This window comes from Xyrauchen texanus, chromosome 13 (genome assembly GCF_025860055.1).
Source record: "Xyrauchen texanus isolate HMW12.3.18 chromosome 13, RBS_HiC_50CHRs, whole genome shotgun sequence".
NCBI lineage: Eukaryota > Metazoa > Chordata > Actinopteri > Cypriniformes > Catostomidae > Xyrauchen > Xyrauchen texanus.
The window spans coordinates 33,226,271-33,242,874 of NC_068288.1; the positions used below are offsets into that span (position 1 = coordinate 33,226,271).

At 37.6% G+C, this 16,604-nt stretch overlaps 1 protein-coding gene across 4 annotated transcripts in view; it reads right to left on the reverse strand.

Moving 5' to 3' along the window:
• Nucleotides 1-16,604, reverse strand: part of dip2bb (disco-interacting protein 2 homolog Bb) — an 82,898-nt gene that overhangs the window by 38,296 nt on the left and 27,998 nt on the right. For all 4 annotated transcript variants that reach the window (XM_052140307.1, XM_052140305.1, XM_052140306.1 and 1 more), the window contains exons 2-6: nt 9,824-9,895; nt 9,060-9,221; nt 6,707-6,832; nt 3,098-3,367; nt 380-520 (exon numbers count right to left, since the gene is read on the reverse strand). In XM_052140307.1, coding sequence (XP_051996267.1) covers nt 380-520; nt 3,098-3,367; nt 6,707-6,832; nt 9,060-9,221; nt 9,824-9,895 — 771 coding nt within the window. The remainder of the gene's footprint in view (nt 1-379; nt 521-3,097; nt 3,368-6,706; nt 6,833-9,059; nt 9,222-9,823; nt 9,896-16,604) is intronic.

The following is a 16,604-nucleotide window of genomic DNA, read 5'->3' on the forward strand; positions in this document are numbered from 1 at the left end:
AAATACATATTCCAAGGTTCACCATTTGTCCAATGAATTTCCATGATTTTCAGTATGAAGTTGTTTGTGATTAATGGATTATGGTATTAAAATCCTTAGCTATTGAAAAACATACTAGCTGAGAATAACTAGAAAAAAGCGTATTCACTATAGACATTTTCATGATTTTTTAAATTGTATAAATTTCCATCACTTTTGCAGGCCTGGAAATCACGCTTTTAAATTTCCATTATTTCCAGGTTTTCCATGACCATGATAGTCTCTCTCTCTCTCTTTCTTTTGCTCAGAAAATCTGCATGTCATTTTGTCTGTATGTACTTGCAGAATTATACATGTCCATATGCACACACACACACACACACACACACACACTCAATACCGTCTGCGGTCTCCATCATGCTGGAGCGACTCTGTCCTCGACTCATCCCACGCACCACGGCATTGGCAGGCAGATCCACACGAGAGCCTCTGGCCTGAGCTTGAGATGGCACATCAGGGGGCCCAACTCCTCCTCCAGGATCTGACCCAGAATAACACACATCACTCACTAGTAATCAATACAACTCAGAGTTTTACTGATGCGTTACCCTACCTCTTGGAGAAGTGTGTAATTTCTGCCACTAGCGGCACCAACAGAATTGCAAAACTAACGAATATGTCCTAATATATGAGAGCCCATGGAGGTAACAATCATTATTTTTGCAATTCCGTTTGGTGCTTCTTGTGGCGCAGGAATCACATTCTTCATCTTTAAGACTCTGTGTAAAACTATGTCCATTCAGGGCTCAATTCAGCACATGCTCCTTTCAATTGCCTAAACTGGTAAAGTGCTAAATCCAATATATTTTACAAACAACATGAAATCAAAACTTCCCCTAGTCTTTTTGTGCACGATCATCAGCACAAATTATTTTAAAGAAACAAAAGTTTGCTTTTATTATCTTACATCAAAATATAATTACATTCTCCAACTGTGAAACAATGTTTCTTTTTTGCTAATGTAACTAAGACCACTTGGGGCAGGGAAAAACAAAAAAAGATCTATCTTCCGATTAATCGTGATTTTCATTGGAACCATCCCTATATAGATTCATTTATTTTTACCGTAAAGTTTACTTCAGATTTGGTTGTGTTGATAATCATATCTGTTAAATAAATAGCAATTGAACTGCATAGTTTTGGCCCTGTTGTTTATTTTTAAAAGTAGATTTTTGTAAATTTCCAAGTTGCCCAGTATAATTTACATCATAGACCTTATTCACATTAGCGCCATTTTAATTTTTAATGGGAATGAAAACGAGGCTGTGAGGGATAGATGTACAGTCTCTTCAATGGCACGAACGGTGTAAAGCTGTATAAAGCTCCTAGATCACCTGATTTTCCACAACTCATGTTGTCTGGAGTTCTTTGTATGCTAAATGTCCTTGGACAGACATTTTCTCTATGTTTTGTCCACGGAAAAACACTTTAAACTGCAGTACAGCCCATTGAAGAGACTGTACATCTATCCCCCAAAGCTTCGTTAACATTACCATTATAAATCAAAGATGGCACTAGCGTGAATAAGGTTTATAAGCTGAGAGAAAATTCATTTACTATGTCAGCAAAATGGACATTAGAAATGAAAAATATCTGAATGAATAAGAATAGTATCAAATCATATCCAAATAGGAATCTAATCGAGAAATTGTGAATCAAAATCAAATTAAATAATCGATAAATTGAAATCTCGCCTTACATCCTGCGGAATATTCTGATTCAATTAGAAAAAGTCACATTATGGAAGTTAAATGTGTTGCCTTTGAAAAAACCATTGTGCTTCTCCGGAAAGCCCCAGGGTGAAAATATCAGGTGAATATTGCCCCGAATTTGCAACAAATTGACTAAATTTAGACTGATTTATTGGTTTTACAATAATATATGCTGATAGTTACCGATATTTAATTTTCATTTTACCACATATATTATTTCCCCCCTTATCAATAAACCACACCTGGCGAAATATATACTGTACATACAAAACCATTCATCTGCTGAATCCAAATCTTTAAAAATCTTCATTTGGTAAATACTCACATATAGAGCATTGAAACAGAGCCAAATCCCTGTAATTTCAAAATAAGAATCCACTGTGTATTTCGGGCATGTTTAAAGTCCCAAGTTATGCACCACATCTTAATTTCTCTGGTTATTTTGGGGACTTTGGTTGCACAATAAACTGCTTTTGGGATTTGATTCATATTGCAGCCTCAATATCTTTCATCTTCATAATAAGAAAATAATACGATATTTTTTATTATTATATAGATCAATAATAAAATACAAACAATTGGCCGATTAATTGGTTATCGGCTTTTTTCACCACCTTAGTTATCGTATCAGAAAAATCCACTTTGGTCAACAACTAAAATTAACTAAAAAAAATGTGCAACTACACAAGGGTTAAATATCTTTTCATGTTGTCTTTAAATTAACTGACAATTTATGGAAATCCTGCTAGGCTAATTGTCTATAGTTAGTATGTACATCTTTTGAAATTTCAAACACACTCAGGGTAAGTCATGAGCAGGAAGAGCAGACTCCCTAATGCATACAGATTGGGATCAAGTGTGTATTAAAGTATAATGGATGATCAGTCCTGAGCCACATCTCAAATGCAAGATGTGTATGCACACATCCTGTGTATGCACTTTGCATGGGCCAATCATACCTAGGCTTTAAACACACATGGTTAAAAGAGGGTGAGGGGAGGAGTTGAAGGGCAGGGCCGGTGGAGGAGGCGGATACAATTTCTAACTTGCAACAAATCTTTTACACACACAGGGCAAGGTGAAAGTTTGCAAGCAGTTGATTTTACCTTTTCCTATTCTTCTCACTGACAGTCACAAAAGATATAATTGAACAGAAAATAAGCATTTGACAACAGAAAGCACAAAAGCCAAATAATTTCAGAAATAATTAAGCAATGGCAAGACAACTTGCAAAAAAAGGCTGATTAAGCAGCAAAAATTAAAACTTAAAACCAAATTGACAAAATAAAAAATGATGTTTATGTATAATGAAACAAAAGTGTGTGTGTTAATAGTGGCTCACTCACCGATGCGTGTCTGGGCGAAGGCCTCAGCTAGGGCGGAGGGTTGGGAGTGGGAGTGGGGCGGCTGGGCAGATGGTGCGGGTGGGGGCGGGGCCTGCTGGGACTGAGGCTGAGGGGCCTGTGTGGGCCGAGACTCCCCATGAGAGAGAGTGGAGGAGGCAGAGGAGGAGGTGGAGGAGCCATGCAGGGAGCTGTTGATCCAGGTGTCAGGAGACTGCTGAGGCCCTGCACTTTCACTGGACACTGCCTCATCATCAGAGGAAGAGGAAGAGTCTGACAGGGAGAAACAAACAGAGGAAAAAATAATAGATATGAGACAAAAACAGGTTAAGAACTATTGAATAGTGATTTCTTCACTTTTCATTGAACACTTTTTTTTTATTTTGGGGTATCCGCAACTATATGGGACCTGACAGCAAACCTACAACTCATGAGTTAGCGTTGTTACTCATTTACATAGGAGTCTTGAAGGTAGATTAGCAAAAATGATAGCTTTTAATTATATGGGTCAGAGAGAGGCTGCAAACTGGTCGTGTAAAACAACATTGTATATTTGGAGCAAAAAGACCTTGACTGTCATTATAAGCAAAAAAAACATTTTAAGTTCAAAATATGAACCCTACAACTCAGTTTGAGCTGATTGCAAAAGGCTACATCCTGACTAAATATCCAGCCTTGAACTAGCAGGAACCTCTGTAATAAACTAATACTTTTCGGTAGGATAATTTAAAACATGCACTGCAGATAACTGTCTGTACCTACAGTGCATCCGGAAAGTATTCACAGCTCTTCACTTTGTCCACATTTTGTTATGTTACAGCCTTATTCCAAAATGGATTAAATTCATTATTTTCCTCAAAATTCTACAAACAATACCCCATAATGACAATGTGAAAGAATGTTTGAAATCTTTGCAAATGTATTAAAAATTTAAAACGAATAAAATCACATGTACACAAGTATTCACAGCCTTTGCTCAATACTTTGTTGAAGCACCTTTGTCAGCAATTACAGCCTCAAGTCTTTTTGAGTATGATGCTACAAGCTTGGCACACCCATTTTTTAGCTGTTTCTCCCATTCTTCTTTGCAGGATCTCTCAAGCTCCATCCGGTTGGATGGGGAGCGTCGGTGCACAGCCATTTTCAGATCTCTCCAGAGATGTTCAATCGGGTTCAAGTCTGGGCTCTGGCTGGGCCACTCAAGGACATTCACAGAGTTGTCCTGTAGCCACACCTTTGTCATCTTGGCTGTGTGCTGAGGGTCGTTGTCCTGTTGTAAGATGAACCTTCACCCCAGTCTGAGGTCCAGAGTGCTCTGGAGCAGGTTTTCATCAAGGATGTCTCTGTACATTGCTGCATTCATCTTTCCCTCAATCCTGACTAGTCTCCCAGTTCCAGCCGCTGAAAAACATCCCCACAGCATGATGCTGCCACCACCATATTTCACTGTAGGGGTGGTATTGGCCAGGTGATGAGCGGTGCCTGGTACAGGCCTGATTGGTGGAGTGCTGCAAAGATGGTTGTTCTCCTCTCTCCACAGAGAAACGCTGGAGCTCTGTCAGAGTGACCATCAGGTTCTTGGTCACCTCCCTGACTCTATGTGCTCTAATGCTCTAATGTTTCTGTACCCTTCTCCAGATCTGTGTCTCGATACAATCCTGTCTCGGAGGTCTACAGACAATTCCTTGGACTTTGTGGCTTGGTTTGTGCTCTGACATGCACTGTTAACTGTGGGACCTTATATAGAATGGTGTGTGCCTTTCCAAATCATGTCCAATCAACTGAATTTACCACAGGTGGACTCTGTAAGCCCGTTTATCGGTCCAATGGCGGTCTCCAATAATACGGGTGAAGGTCTCTGCGCGTTACTGTCTTTCTTGTTACGCAACACAAGAAGATTAAATGAAATACATTTTCTCTTATGTATTACCTCGTTATTTCATCTGACTCCATAAATGAAAAAGGTTTTAATGATATCTGAGCATCATTAAAAGTGAGCGAAGGTTTGATTATTCTTAAGACTCCTTTAATTATATTTTACCCGTTTAGATTAGGAAACTATGTCGCTTTGAGGTCCTCGCGTGTTTCTCTCTACACCGCGGGTCTCACGATCACAAGCGGCCAGTATTGGATCATCAAACAGAGGTAATTGCTATATACCTGAGATCGGTCACATTCACGCTCACACAATCAAAGATACTTCAGTATAGCCCCATGGAATTGCATACACTTGAATGTAACTTAACGTTTTCTTCAGTAGAGGTCACGGCCACTATTACAGATGTAAGTTGACCAACATAACTTCTCTTGTAATAGCTTTGGATTGGCCATGCGTGGTTTCCCACATACACTTATCTGGAGAAACATTAAATCAAAACAGAGGTAAGACACACCCGAATTTTAATTGGTCAAGCAGCATTTGCTGTTCTAAACGGAAATTCCTTTTTGTCTTTGCAAACCAAGTACACTTGAATTGATGCCAAATATTAGTCGTCACTAATCTGACGCAGACTTGCGGTAAAATACGAATCGTTTAATCTGTTTGGAAAACACAATGTCAGAGTCAGTCAGAATAAAATCAAATGTTGACAATTTATTGACCAGGTAACATAATCAATTCATCAATTCCAATTAGACAGTGATAAGTCAAAGTTAGACATTTTATCAAAACATAAGAAATTCGAATTGCAATCACCTGATATAAATTACACACAGTAAACTGTGTGGGATCGTCTGACTACAGAGAACCATGAGCAATGTGTCACATCTCCTGAAATACCCAGATAATTCAATATGCTTACCAAATGGTGGTGTCTATCATTATAATTAGATTTTGGTCCCCTATTGAGGGGGTTCCTGTAGATTTACATACAGGAGGTAGTTTGTATGGAGGATCTGGAGGAGGGCACACCTTTAAGGGGCACACCACAGTTCTCATATTTTATTACTTCTTTTTGCTTTTCATTATGGCTGGGAGGATGAGACCAGTTTACCAGGCGCACTGAGAGACTTTAAATGATACCAAACATGTTATAGTTACTTTTTTGTACACACTTCACATTGCATAGGTTTTTAGTGAGCTTTAAGTGAGGAGGAGGAGTGAGATGAAGAGACTTTAGAAGGGAAGTGTTAGCTGCACAGTTTGTTGCATCTCGGATGTTGCTGTTACATATGCAAGAGAGAGTTCAGATGTTAATTCTCGTGAGAGCCTTTTGTTTTCTCGAGGAGTAGCCCAGACTCACTGGCACCCGCCTTACAACTCCAATCAAGTTGTAGAAACATCTCAAGGATGATCAGTGGAAACAGGATGCAACTGAGCTCAATTTTGAATGTCATAGCAAAGGCTGTGAATACTTGTGTACATGTGATTTTTTTCATTTTTTATTTTTAATACATTTGCAAAGATTTCAAACAAACTTCTTTCACATTGTCATTATGGGGTATTGTTTGTAGAATATTGAGAAAAATAATGAATTTAATCCATTTTGGAATAAGGCTGTAACATAACAAAATGAGGAAAAAGTGAAGTGCTGTGAATACTTTCCGGACGCACTGTATATATATATTAGTGTAAAACTTAATATAACGCAATATATATGTGTGTAAGCTCACCTGGCGGGGTGCAGTTGTCAACTGGTGACTGTACATATGTGGAGCGCCGTTTGGTTGGCATGGGTAGTGCCATCTTTTCCTCTTTATGCTTTGCCAGTGCTGCCTGAACGGCCTCAGTATGGATATCTGAGACAGAAAGACAGAGAGAGACAAAAAGCTGGTAACAGGCAGTTTTCGACAGCAAAACATTCCATTATATACCATTCCCATTGAGGTGTTAACAGATTCTTCAGCAGATGGTTTTTATCCAGCATGACAGGGACAGTCAACCTTGAACATCCTGGGGTTAAACACTTTGCTCAAGGGTACAACACTGACTGGAATCTCATTAAAGGGTTAGTTCACCCAACAATGAAAATTCTCTCATCAGTTACTCGCCTCATGCCATCCCAGATGTGTATGACTTTCTTTCTTCTGCAGAACACAGACAAAGATTTTTTGAAAGAATATCTAAGCTCTGTAGGTCCTTACAATGCAAGTGAATGTTGGCCATGACTTTGAAGGTCCAAAAACCATGTAAAAGACATACAAATTAAGAAAGTAATCCATACGACCCTAGTGGTTAAATCCATGTCTTCAGAAGAGATATGATAGGTGTGGGTGAGAAACAAATCAATATTTAAATCCTTTTGTGGCCGGCCTGTGATGGAGCAAGGCCGGCGATGAATCAGCCAGTCAGCGAGCAATATAACGGGTGGTCAGAGGTGCAGATTCCAAAAAGTCATACATATCTGGGATGGCATGAGAGTGAGTAAATGATGTGTGAATTTTTATTTTTGGAAGAAGCATTCCTTTAAGTTTCAGGTTCATGGGTTGCCACTAACTTGATTCAAATCAGCAACCCTCATATTATAATAGAACCTTTGTAGCTTTAGCATATTGCCCTTTAGACAGAGGATTTTAGTAATGCTTACATAACAAGGGCATGAATATACACTGATCAGCCACAACATTAAAACCACCTGGCTAATATTGTGTAGGTCCCCCTCATGCTGCCAAAACAGCGCCAACCTGCATCCCAGAAAAGCATTCTGAGATTTTATTCTTCTCACCACAGTTGTACAGAGCGCTTATATGATTTACCGTACATTCTGTCAGTGAAAATCAGCCATTCTCTGTTGACCTCTCTCATAAACAAGGCATTTCCGTCCACAGACCTGCCGTTTACTGGATGTTTTTGGCACCATTCTCAATAAATTGTAGCGACTATTGTGCGTGAAAATCCCAGAAGATCAGCAGTTACAGAAATACTCAAACCAGCTCATCTGACACAAACAAACATGCCATGCTCCAAATCACTGAGATAAAAAAAATTCCCCATTCTGATGGTTGATGTGAACATTAACTAAAGCTCCTGACCCTTATATGCATGATTTTATGCTCTGCTGCCACATGATTGACTGATTACATAATCGCATGGATGATTGTTGGTGCCAGACGGGCTGGTTTGAGTATTTCTGTAACTACTGATCTCCTGGGATTTTCACGCATTCTCTAGAATTTACTCTGAATTGTGAGAAAAACAAAAAAACATCCAGTGAGCAGCAGTTCTGCAGATGAAAACCCCTTGTTTATGAGAGAGGTCAACAGAGAATGGCCAGACTGACAAAGTCTATGGTAACTCAGATAACCGCTCTGTACAATTGTGGTGAGAAGAATATAATCTCAGAATGCTGTTCTGAGATGCAGGTTGTCTGTGTTTTGGTGGCACAATGGGGACCTACACAAAATTAGGCAGGTGGTTTAATGTTGTGGCTGATCGGTGTAAATTATGTAGTGAAATCAACTGAATTCAAACATTGTAACATTTTGTCTGAGTACAACTGCCATAGCAGATGACTAAATGCTTCTTAAAAGGATGTGGTCAGAAGAAAATTACATCCACAGAAACTCTGTAAACCTCACACCCCATAAGTCTCATGAAATGTCTATTTATGTTGTATAACAAAGCTTTAAAAGACTAGTTTGTTTTTCAAGGTTAAAAAACTTTCTCCTATTTCAATTTAATGTGCAAGTAAGCCATTAGTATGTTGATTGCCAAAAAACCTGTATGACATTCTTTCCTGTATAAATACAAAAGGGGATTTTAAGTAGAAAGACTGCCTCAGTCATTTTTAATATACTGAAAAAGGATCAAATGAAAGTGAATGGTGACTGAGGCTGACATTCTGCCCAACATCTTTTTTTTTTAGAAAATAAGTAATACAGGTTTAGAACATGAGGGTGAGCAAAGGATCCTATATCTTTTCTTTTTTTGGATGAACTATCCCTTTAAGGAGAGATGAGATAAACAGTGTGTAACAAGAATGTGATGGAAAAGTATCAGTTTTGTATGCTGCTAATCTGTTCTAACCTGATCTGTAGCGTTCATCTCTCGTCCCGCCACTCCTGTGTGAACGGCGTGTGCGCCGGTGGCAGGAAGAGGAGGAGGAGGAGTTTGAGGGGCCAGGTTCGGGTGCAGGGGCAGAGCTCGGACCAGGAGACTGTGCATCATAGGCTGGAGGTGGAGCCAAAGCTGCATAGATAACAAAAATTAACCAAACTGGAAGACACAGCAACCACAGACGATAGAGGATATAAATGTACAGAGCTGTGATTGGAAAAATGAGTAAGTGTGCTATGAGTAATTAATATTTGATTCCTGAAAGAGAAAGAGATATGTTAATGTGCATATGTATTAATAGTGAATTTTGTGTAAACAAAAGTGAAAAGTGTCAACGTTTAGGAGTACAGTATTTCGATGGCCTCAAAGCTGTCAGATATGGATTAAAAGCCACAAAACTCCTATTTGGATTTCATGGGGTATTTAATGACCTAACAGAAAGGCATAAATAAGCCCAAGAGTCTCTATATTTCTAGCATTTACTATTGACAGAATAAAGTGAGAGGGTTTCACATTGCAGTTCTACACATATGACCAGTAGAAGGCAGTGTTGAGAAAGCACTCAGGATGGAAACCTTCAGTCTCAAGAGGAATAGCCTGAGAAGATGTTTCATAACCACATTATCATATGAGTCAGTGGGCAACTGAGAAAAACAAGGAGAGAGAAATAATATGGCAGAAACAGACATGAAGGGAATAGCAGGAATAAGCAAGACTATTTCTGGCATTCTTACTTTGTGTTTGTACCAAGTAGGATGCTAAAACTTTGGCCCTCTTCTTCTCGTATCCTTTTTGTGTGATGTCACCTGAAGAGAGAAAGATAACGTGATTACTGTGATTATTACCAACTGAAAACATGAGCATGAAGAGCTATTCACAAACATTCAAGCAAATTCAACACATCATATTTTAGGATACATTTTTGGTCAAATGCATTTGAAGTTCAAATAAAGCCAGATAAATTGAGTTTGGACAAACTTTGTTGTATTGAGACACTTAAATACTGTAATTATTACATTAATACATTATATAACAAAATATCAAACCAAGTGACCTTTATTTTAAATAAGGTTATCACAAGCACAGTCTTCAAACAAAATATTTCACTACTGTTTTATTTTGTAAAACAATAAATATAGGGCTCAACTTTCTTGACCGTACTATAGGTGCAGCGCTAGTTAATGAAGTGGTGCAAAGTGCATTTTGCTATTTTCCAGAAAAATACTGTATGTTGTTGCGCTACGACGTTTGATTACCATTTCTAATCTCGGCACAAAGTCTAAACTCACTTCCTGCATTTGCAGTTTGGGGATTCCAGCAGCAGATGATATTAGAGCTATCAATTACTTTCAATACTAGTCATGATTTGTGTGTCAGTAGACCAATATAATTAATAATAATAATAACTATACATTTATTTTGTCTTGAACCTTTTGTTTAACTGCTCCATACACTCACAAAGCCGGGTTTGCATTCCATACAGCCTATTTACACTACCAAATTCCTATGAATCGGCTATAATCTGAGAAACACCTCTACATTTAAATTGCACTGCACCCAGCCCATTAGTGCTTTGCGCTCAAGATTTCACAAACCTTAGAGATTTAGTACATGCTTGAATGAAAATATCAAAACTTGATGCATCTGCCCACTGACTTTGACATAAAACAGATTGCCCAGCGCTGTGCTTAACCTTTTATGAGTATGGTATAAATTGGCTTGAAGTGCTCCCCCCCAGAGTGAGTTATTTCCGCACGTCACACTGCACAGTATGGGGGGGTTGAGTGTAGCTGAGTATTTTTTTAACATTTTGATTTCTTGTGATTTCCAAAAATTTGAAATACTGTATATACTATAGAAAACATATGGACAAATTGGTTATGTCTGCTGTACTGTATTGGTTTTATTTATTTAGTTTATATATATAGATATAAAAATAAATAAACAAATAATATCAGCAGTACGGTTTGCCTGTGCACTGTTTGACATCTCCGTGTGTGTGTGTGTGTGTGTGTGTGTGTGAGAGAGAGAGAGAGAGAGAGAGAGAGAGAGAGAGAGAAAGAAAGAGAGAGAGAGAGAGAAACATTAATGTAAACAGATGTGGCTACGTGCATCAGGTAATCGTGCTCAGAATGTGTTCACTGTGAGTATATGAGATTTAAACTGTTATCGTATTGCTTTTGTGATATTTTGGCCATCTGTTTCAGAAAACAAATGTATCATACACCTGAAAAGACTGTTTGAGTTGCTGTGTGTGTGAATGAAAACCACATCTGCATCTAATAAGCAGACAGAGCGATGTGCATGTGAAGATCGCGTTTAGATATAATAGCACTGTATATATAAGCCGTAAACTGTTATTGTGGTACTTTGTACTTGAGTTGGATGTATGAGTATAATATAAACTTATCTTGTGCTTCAAAAGACTGTATGAGTAACTGAATGAATATATATTACAGGTGCTTGATCAGCGGCACCTATAGTGGCGCGAAAGCCGATTTGAGTCTGGTAGCTTGTAACGTAAGTTACAGAAACACATGTTATGTACTGCGCCACACATAATGTATGTGTTGATACATATGAAAGGGTTAAGGCATATAACTCTTAAAATTAGGCCCATAGTGTTCAAAAGACAGGGTATTTGGGAACTTTCTTGTTGTCTAACTTGGTGGAAAATGTCCACAGTTAATGTGATGAACTTGAAAGAAACTGAAGTTAGTTCTAAGAAAAGGTCTAGCAACATTTGTTTGCAGATTCCACTTGTATTGATATTTGTATCAAATGCAATGACATTTATAAATTCTGAGTTTATCTAAAAGTGTCAATTAAATTCATTTTCATAATTCCTATTTGCAACCATTTTCTTGATGATAAAATCACAATGGAACCAGTTTCTTGATAACAATATCACACTGTGGCACTGGAATTATTAAGAAAAACAAAGACCCAAATCTCAAAAGATCTTCACATTCAAGTCATTCAAGTGCAACTGTGATGCAGGTAAATGTGTTTGCTTGGGAGTGTGAAAGAGAGCAAAATGTGTAATCTGGTGGGATTATGTAGGATGGAGTAAGCTTTTGTTATGATACATCTGCAGGGTGAGCAGTAGGGTTGCCACGGTGTACGGTGTTACTGGATTTACTCTGTACAAGGGACAACACCAGTGTGAAATTTTATACCGGGTGAATGGAACTTCCAATATCAATACAATAGCCTAACGAATAGAATAGCCTTAATAAAGAATAGTTGCCTAATGAAGAGTTTGCAACTCGTGATAAATGAACCTAAATAACGCATTGAAATTCAGATGTTCTTTACCAACGTATCAAATTACGCAGGCAGCAAAGTACGCGTACTGACAGAAGATGTTTAATTGCAGGTAGCGAATATAATGTGCACGATGGGTAACTGTAAGACATCTCAGATTTGGAATGACACAAGTAATGCAGTTAGACACACAGAACGCACTTGAAACGCTCAACACTTTATTACATTTTTAAGAACAGATGACAGAAAAGCAGTCCAATCGTATGTCTGACGCGTTGTTGGTTCGGAGGCCTGCATGTAAAGGGTTCTCACTCTTTCGTTATTTCAGTCTTCTGAAAAAAAATGTGCAAGAATAGTATTGTCTGCAAATGACCTCAGACCATGAGATTAATTTATTTCCATAGAGTAGTTTGTTGTGAGCAGAACTCTGCAGGGTCACTTTATAAATCTGTGATTAAATCATAAAATAATACAAAAGCACATTCACCTCAAACCATGATTTATATTTCAGTGATTATTATCATCATTATAATTATTATGTTTACATTTATAATTGTTTTTAAATCTTAATATGTATTAGTAATTTTCCATCTGTTGTCATAGATGGATGCTTGTGACGGTGAATGGAAAGGTGGTGGTTATATGTGGTTTTTTTTACACTTCATTATTTATATAGCTTTTTTGTTTCATTTGAAGTGCAATTTGAATTTAGAAATGTCTTTGGATTAAGCTTTAAATTTTTTAAATAAATTAAATACATTTTCAATACAAAATCACTAAAGCAAGAATATTCACCGGTCCCTCAGCTTGGGGGTTGACGATATAATTTAATATTGTGATTATTAAACTATTGTGAACATATTTCTTGCATATCATCCCATAGGAAGGAACAAAACAAACTTATTCACACACATTCAAAGTCATTACCCTTCCGAAGCAGCTAAACTGGGTCCTGGGATAAAAGGTAATAAAAAACCAACATTAAACCTGCAACAACCCACAATATGTGATGTATTTGCCCGGACAACAAAATACCAGACAGGTAGCCCATGTTGGAGAGAATGCACGGATGAAGTAGGTTTATTACCAAAGAGATGATTTATTTGGCAATAAAAGAATGTTATTAAAAGAACAACACACATTTTAATTGCACTTAATTCTTTCAGTTTCATTTGAACTTTTTAGTTATAAAAAATAGAGTTAAAAGTTTGAATTCAAGCTGCCTTGTATTATTGTGTAGACTATTGCTTAAAATGACCACATAGTACCAATTAGCGTCCAACCAGCGGTAATACCGTGTTAGTCGGTTTGAACGTGAACACCGCATCGGTGTGAAAATTATGATATCGTGGCAAGTCTAGTGAGCAGCACTAACCCATTTCAGCAGCACATACCCTGAAGGGTAAAGATTTTAGAAGAGATAACACACAAAAAAAAATTCTAATCCAACAGAAATCAGATTGGCCTTAACACATAAGTGCCACACTTGCTGCAAAACACAAAGTGTTGACAAAAAACAGCATGGATTCACAAGAGAGATAGTTAATCAAAGCATTCATCCATTTTCCACGTTAAAAAAGGTGGAAATAGAGAAAGAATAGAAGAGTCAACTCCCATAAGTAATGCATGAACCGACCCCACTGCACCATGGCATATTTTTAGCTTTAACGGACTGTTCTAAGACATATTTATAAATGGGGTGTGTATAGATGTGCTTGAGTTTGTTTTGTTCATGATTCCTTGAGTGCTTTAGAAAGAGTGATTTTGGACAGGGATACATTATACATTTAACTTTTAATGCACGAGTAAATGTGATCTAATGCAAAACCAGAAGGTTTTATTGTTCACCCAAGGTGGTCCAGTCCACACTGAGGCTCCAATGTGACTGGTTGTTGAGAGTGGCGATAATGTGAAGTGAGTGACAACAGACGAAGGCAGAATCTACATAGCACGGCTTAAAGTTATCCGTCAACATCATACTGTACTGTATGCCCATACAAGTACTTGTTTATACAAAAACCTGTGATCCTAAAAGTTATGCAGCGAAAACACCTCCAAATCTTATAACTAGGGCTGTCAATCGATTACAAATTGTAATCGAATTAATTACATGGTGTCCCGATTAATTAATCGTGATTAATCGCATTTACAAATATTTGCTGAGAAAGCCCCTCATATAACAATAATTCAGTATATAATGATGAAATAATTATCTTTAAACATTTAACAATTATATATATATATACTTGAACCCGATTGAACATCTCTGGAGAGATCTGAAAATGGCTGTGCACCGACGCTCCCCATCCAACCTGATGGAGCTTGAGAGGTCCTGCAAAGAAGAATGGCCAAAACTGCCCAAAAATAGATGTGCCAAGCTTGTAGCATCATACTAAAAAAAAACTGAGTCTGTAATTGGTGCCAAAGGTGCTTCAACAAAGTATTAAGTAAAGGCTGTGAATACTTATGTACATGTGATTTGTTGTTGTTTTTTATTTTTAATAAATTTGCAAATATTTCAAACAAACTTCTTTCACATTGTCATTATCGGGTATTGTTTGTAGAATTTTGAGGAAAATAATGAATTTAATCAATTTTGGAATAAGGCTGTAACATAACAAAATGTGGAAAAAGTGAAGCGCTGTGAATACTTTCCGGATGCACTGTATGATAATCATAAAAATTAAGAGTGCAGCCCTCCGTTGGTACAGGGATCCAGCTTTGAGACCTATAAACTTTCCAAAGTTGAGTAGCTCTGTCCTAAACCATACATCATCTTGCAATCAATGGTTATGCTTGGGCAGCTGTGGCTCAGTTGGTAGAGTGTGTTGGCCACTAATTGGAGGGTTGGTGGTTCGAATCCCAGCCCACAAGACTCCACATGCTGAAGTATCCTTGGGCAAGACACTGAACCCCAAATTGCTCCCAATGACAGGCTAGGCCTCGCTGTCATTGGTGTATGAATGTGTGTTTGAATGGGTGAATGTGTCACAGTATATCTGTTAAATACTGTTAAGGTTAAAAGCTGCTATATAAGTGCAGACCATTTACTATTTATGCTTGTAATCTAAATTTTACTCCTGTACTGTAATCCTAATTCCAAATTTAGCATGTAATCCAAACCCTTGATTTTACATTAGGAAAATAAATGCATTCCTATATTGTTATTCCAACTTTTGTCCTAACATATTACTTTAGGACTATAATCCAAACTGTTGTACAGATCTGTGATATAAATTTTACCTGAACTTGAATCCACTCTACAATGCAAACCTTGTTATAAAAATCTAATCCAAATTCCTACAGTAATTTCTATCTGTGCACTATATATAATCTTCTAATTTGGATCTTCAGTCAAAAATTAAACTGATAACTGAACATCAAAGCATATTTGAGAATTAAATCATAAAAGCACTGTAATCTAGAATTTATACAGTATTATGGACTAAAGTATCATGACGAATATAAGGAATTTATGTTGATCTCCCTCTTAAGCCAAAAAGTATACTTCGGTCAGACATTCGCGTACAGGACCCGTGATGCAAATCTCGTCATGAGAAGAGAGCTCAAGCACTGAACACGTGCAGCCTGATTTTTCTAACCACGCATCTATTAACGCAAAGAATGTGCATGAGCCTGGAATAATTTACACAAATTAGTGGATCCACAAGGTGGCAATACTCATCTTTGAGCCATTTGAGAAGAACAGGAGACTAAGGTAAAGGTTCTTACAAGCACTAAATCAACCTACTTTTCAGTAATTCCCTTTCCCTCTATTGTTTCTCAAAACACCCCTCTGTAAATCATAGTTTACATAAACAAATGTCTTCTTCAATTTAACCTTCTTATAAAAGTATACTATAAACTTTCCATTTTCCACTTGGGTACAGCACTTATTTTCCTGTCTCTGGCATTTTTCTGTACACTTTCCATAATTTTGATTATGCACACATAAACACCTACTGCCATGTGTGCGCCACGCACACAAACACTGAGAGCAACACAGCAGGGATTTCTTTGCCCTGAGAGAGGGCAGGTGAGAGAGGAGGCAGCAACTCCTTTAAAAGATAAAAAACTACATAGGTAGAACTGATTTACTGTAATTATCAGGATAAAACAGTACTGCTGATAAACAGTTCACCTGGAAGCTCAAAAGTAAGCCTAAAATACCAAACATTGACCTCCTACATACCACTATTTGACATTTCAAGCAGTAAAAACAATTTTCAGTGATCACATAAAAAGTCA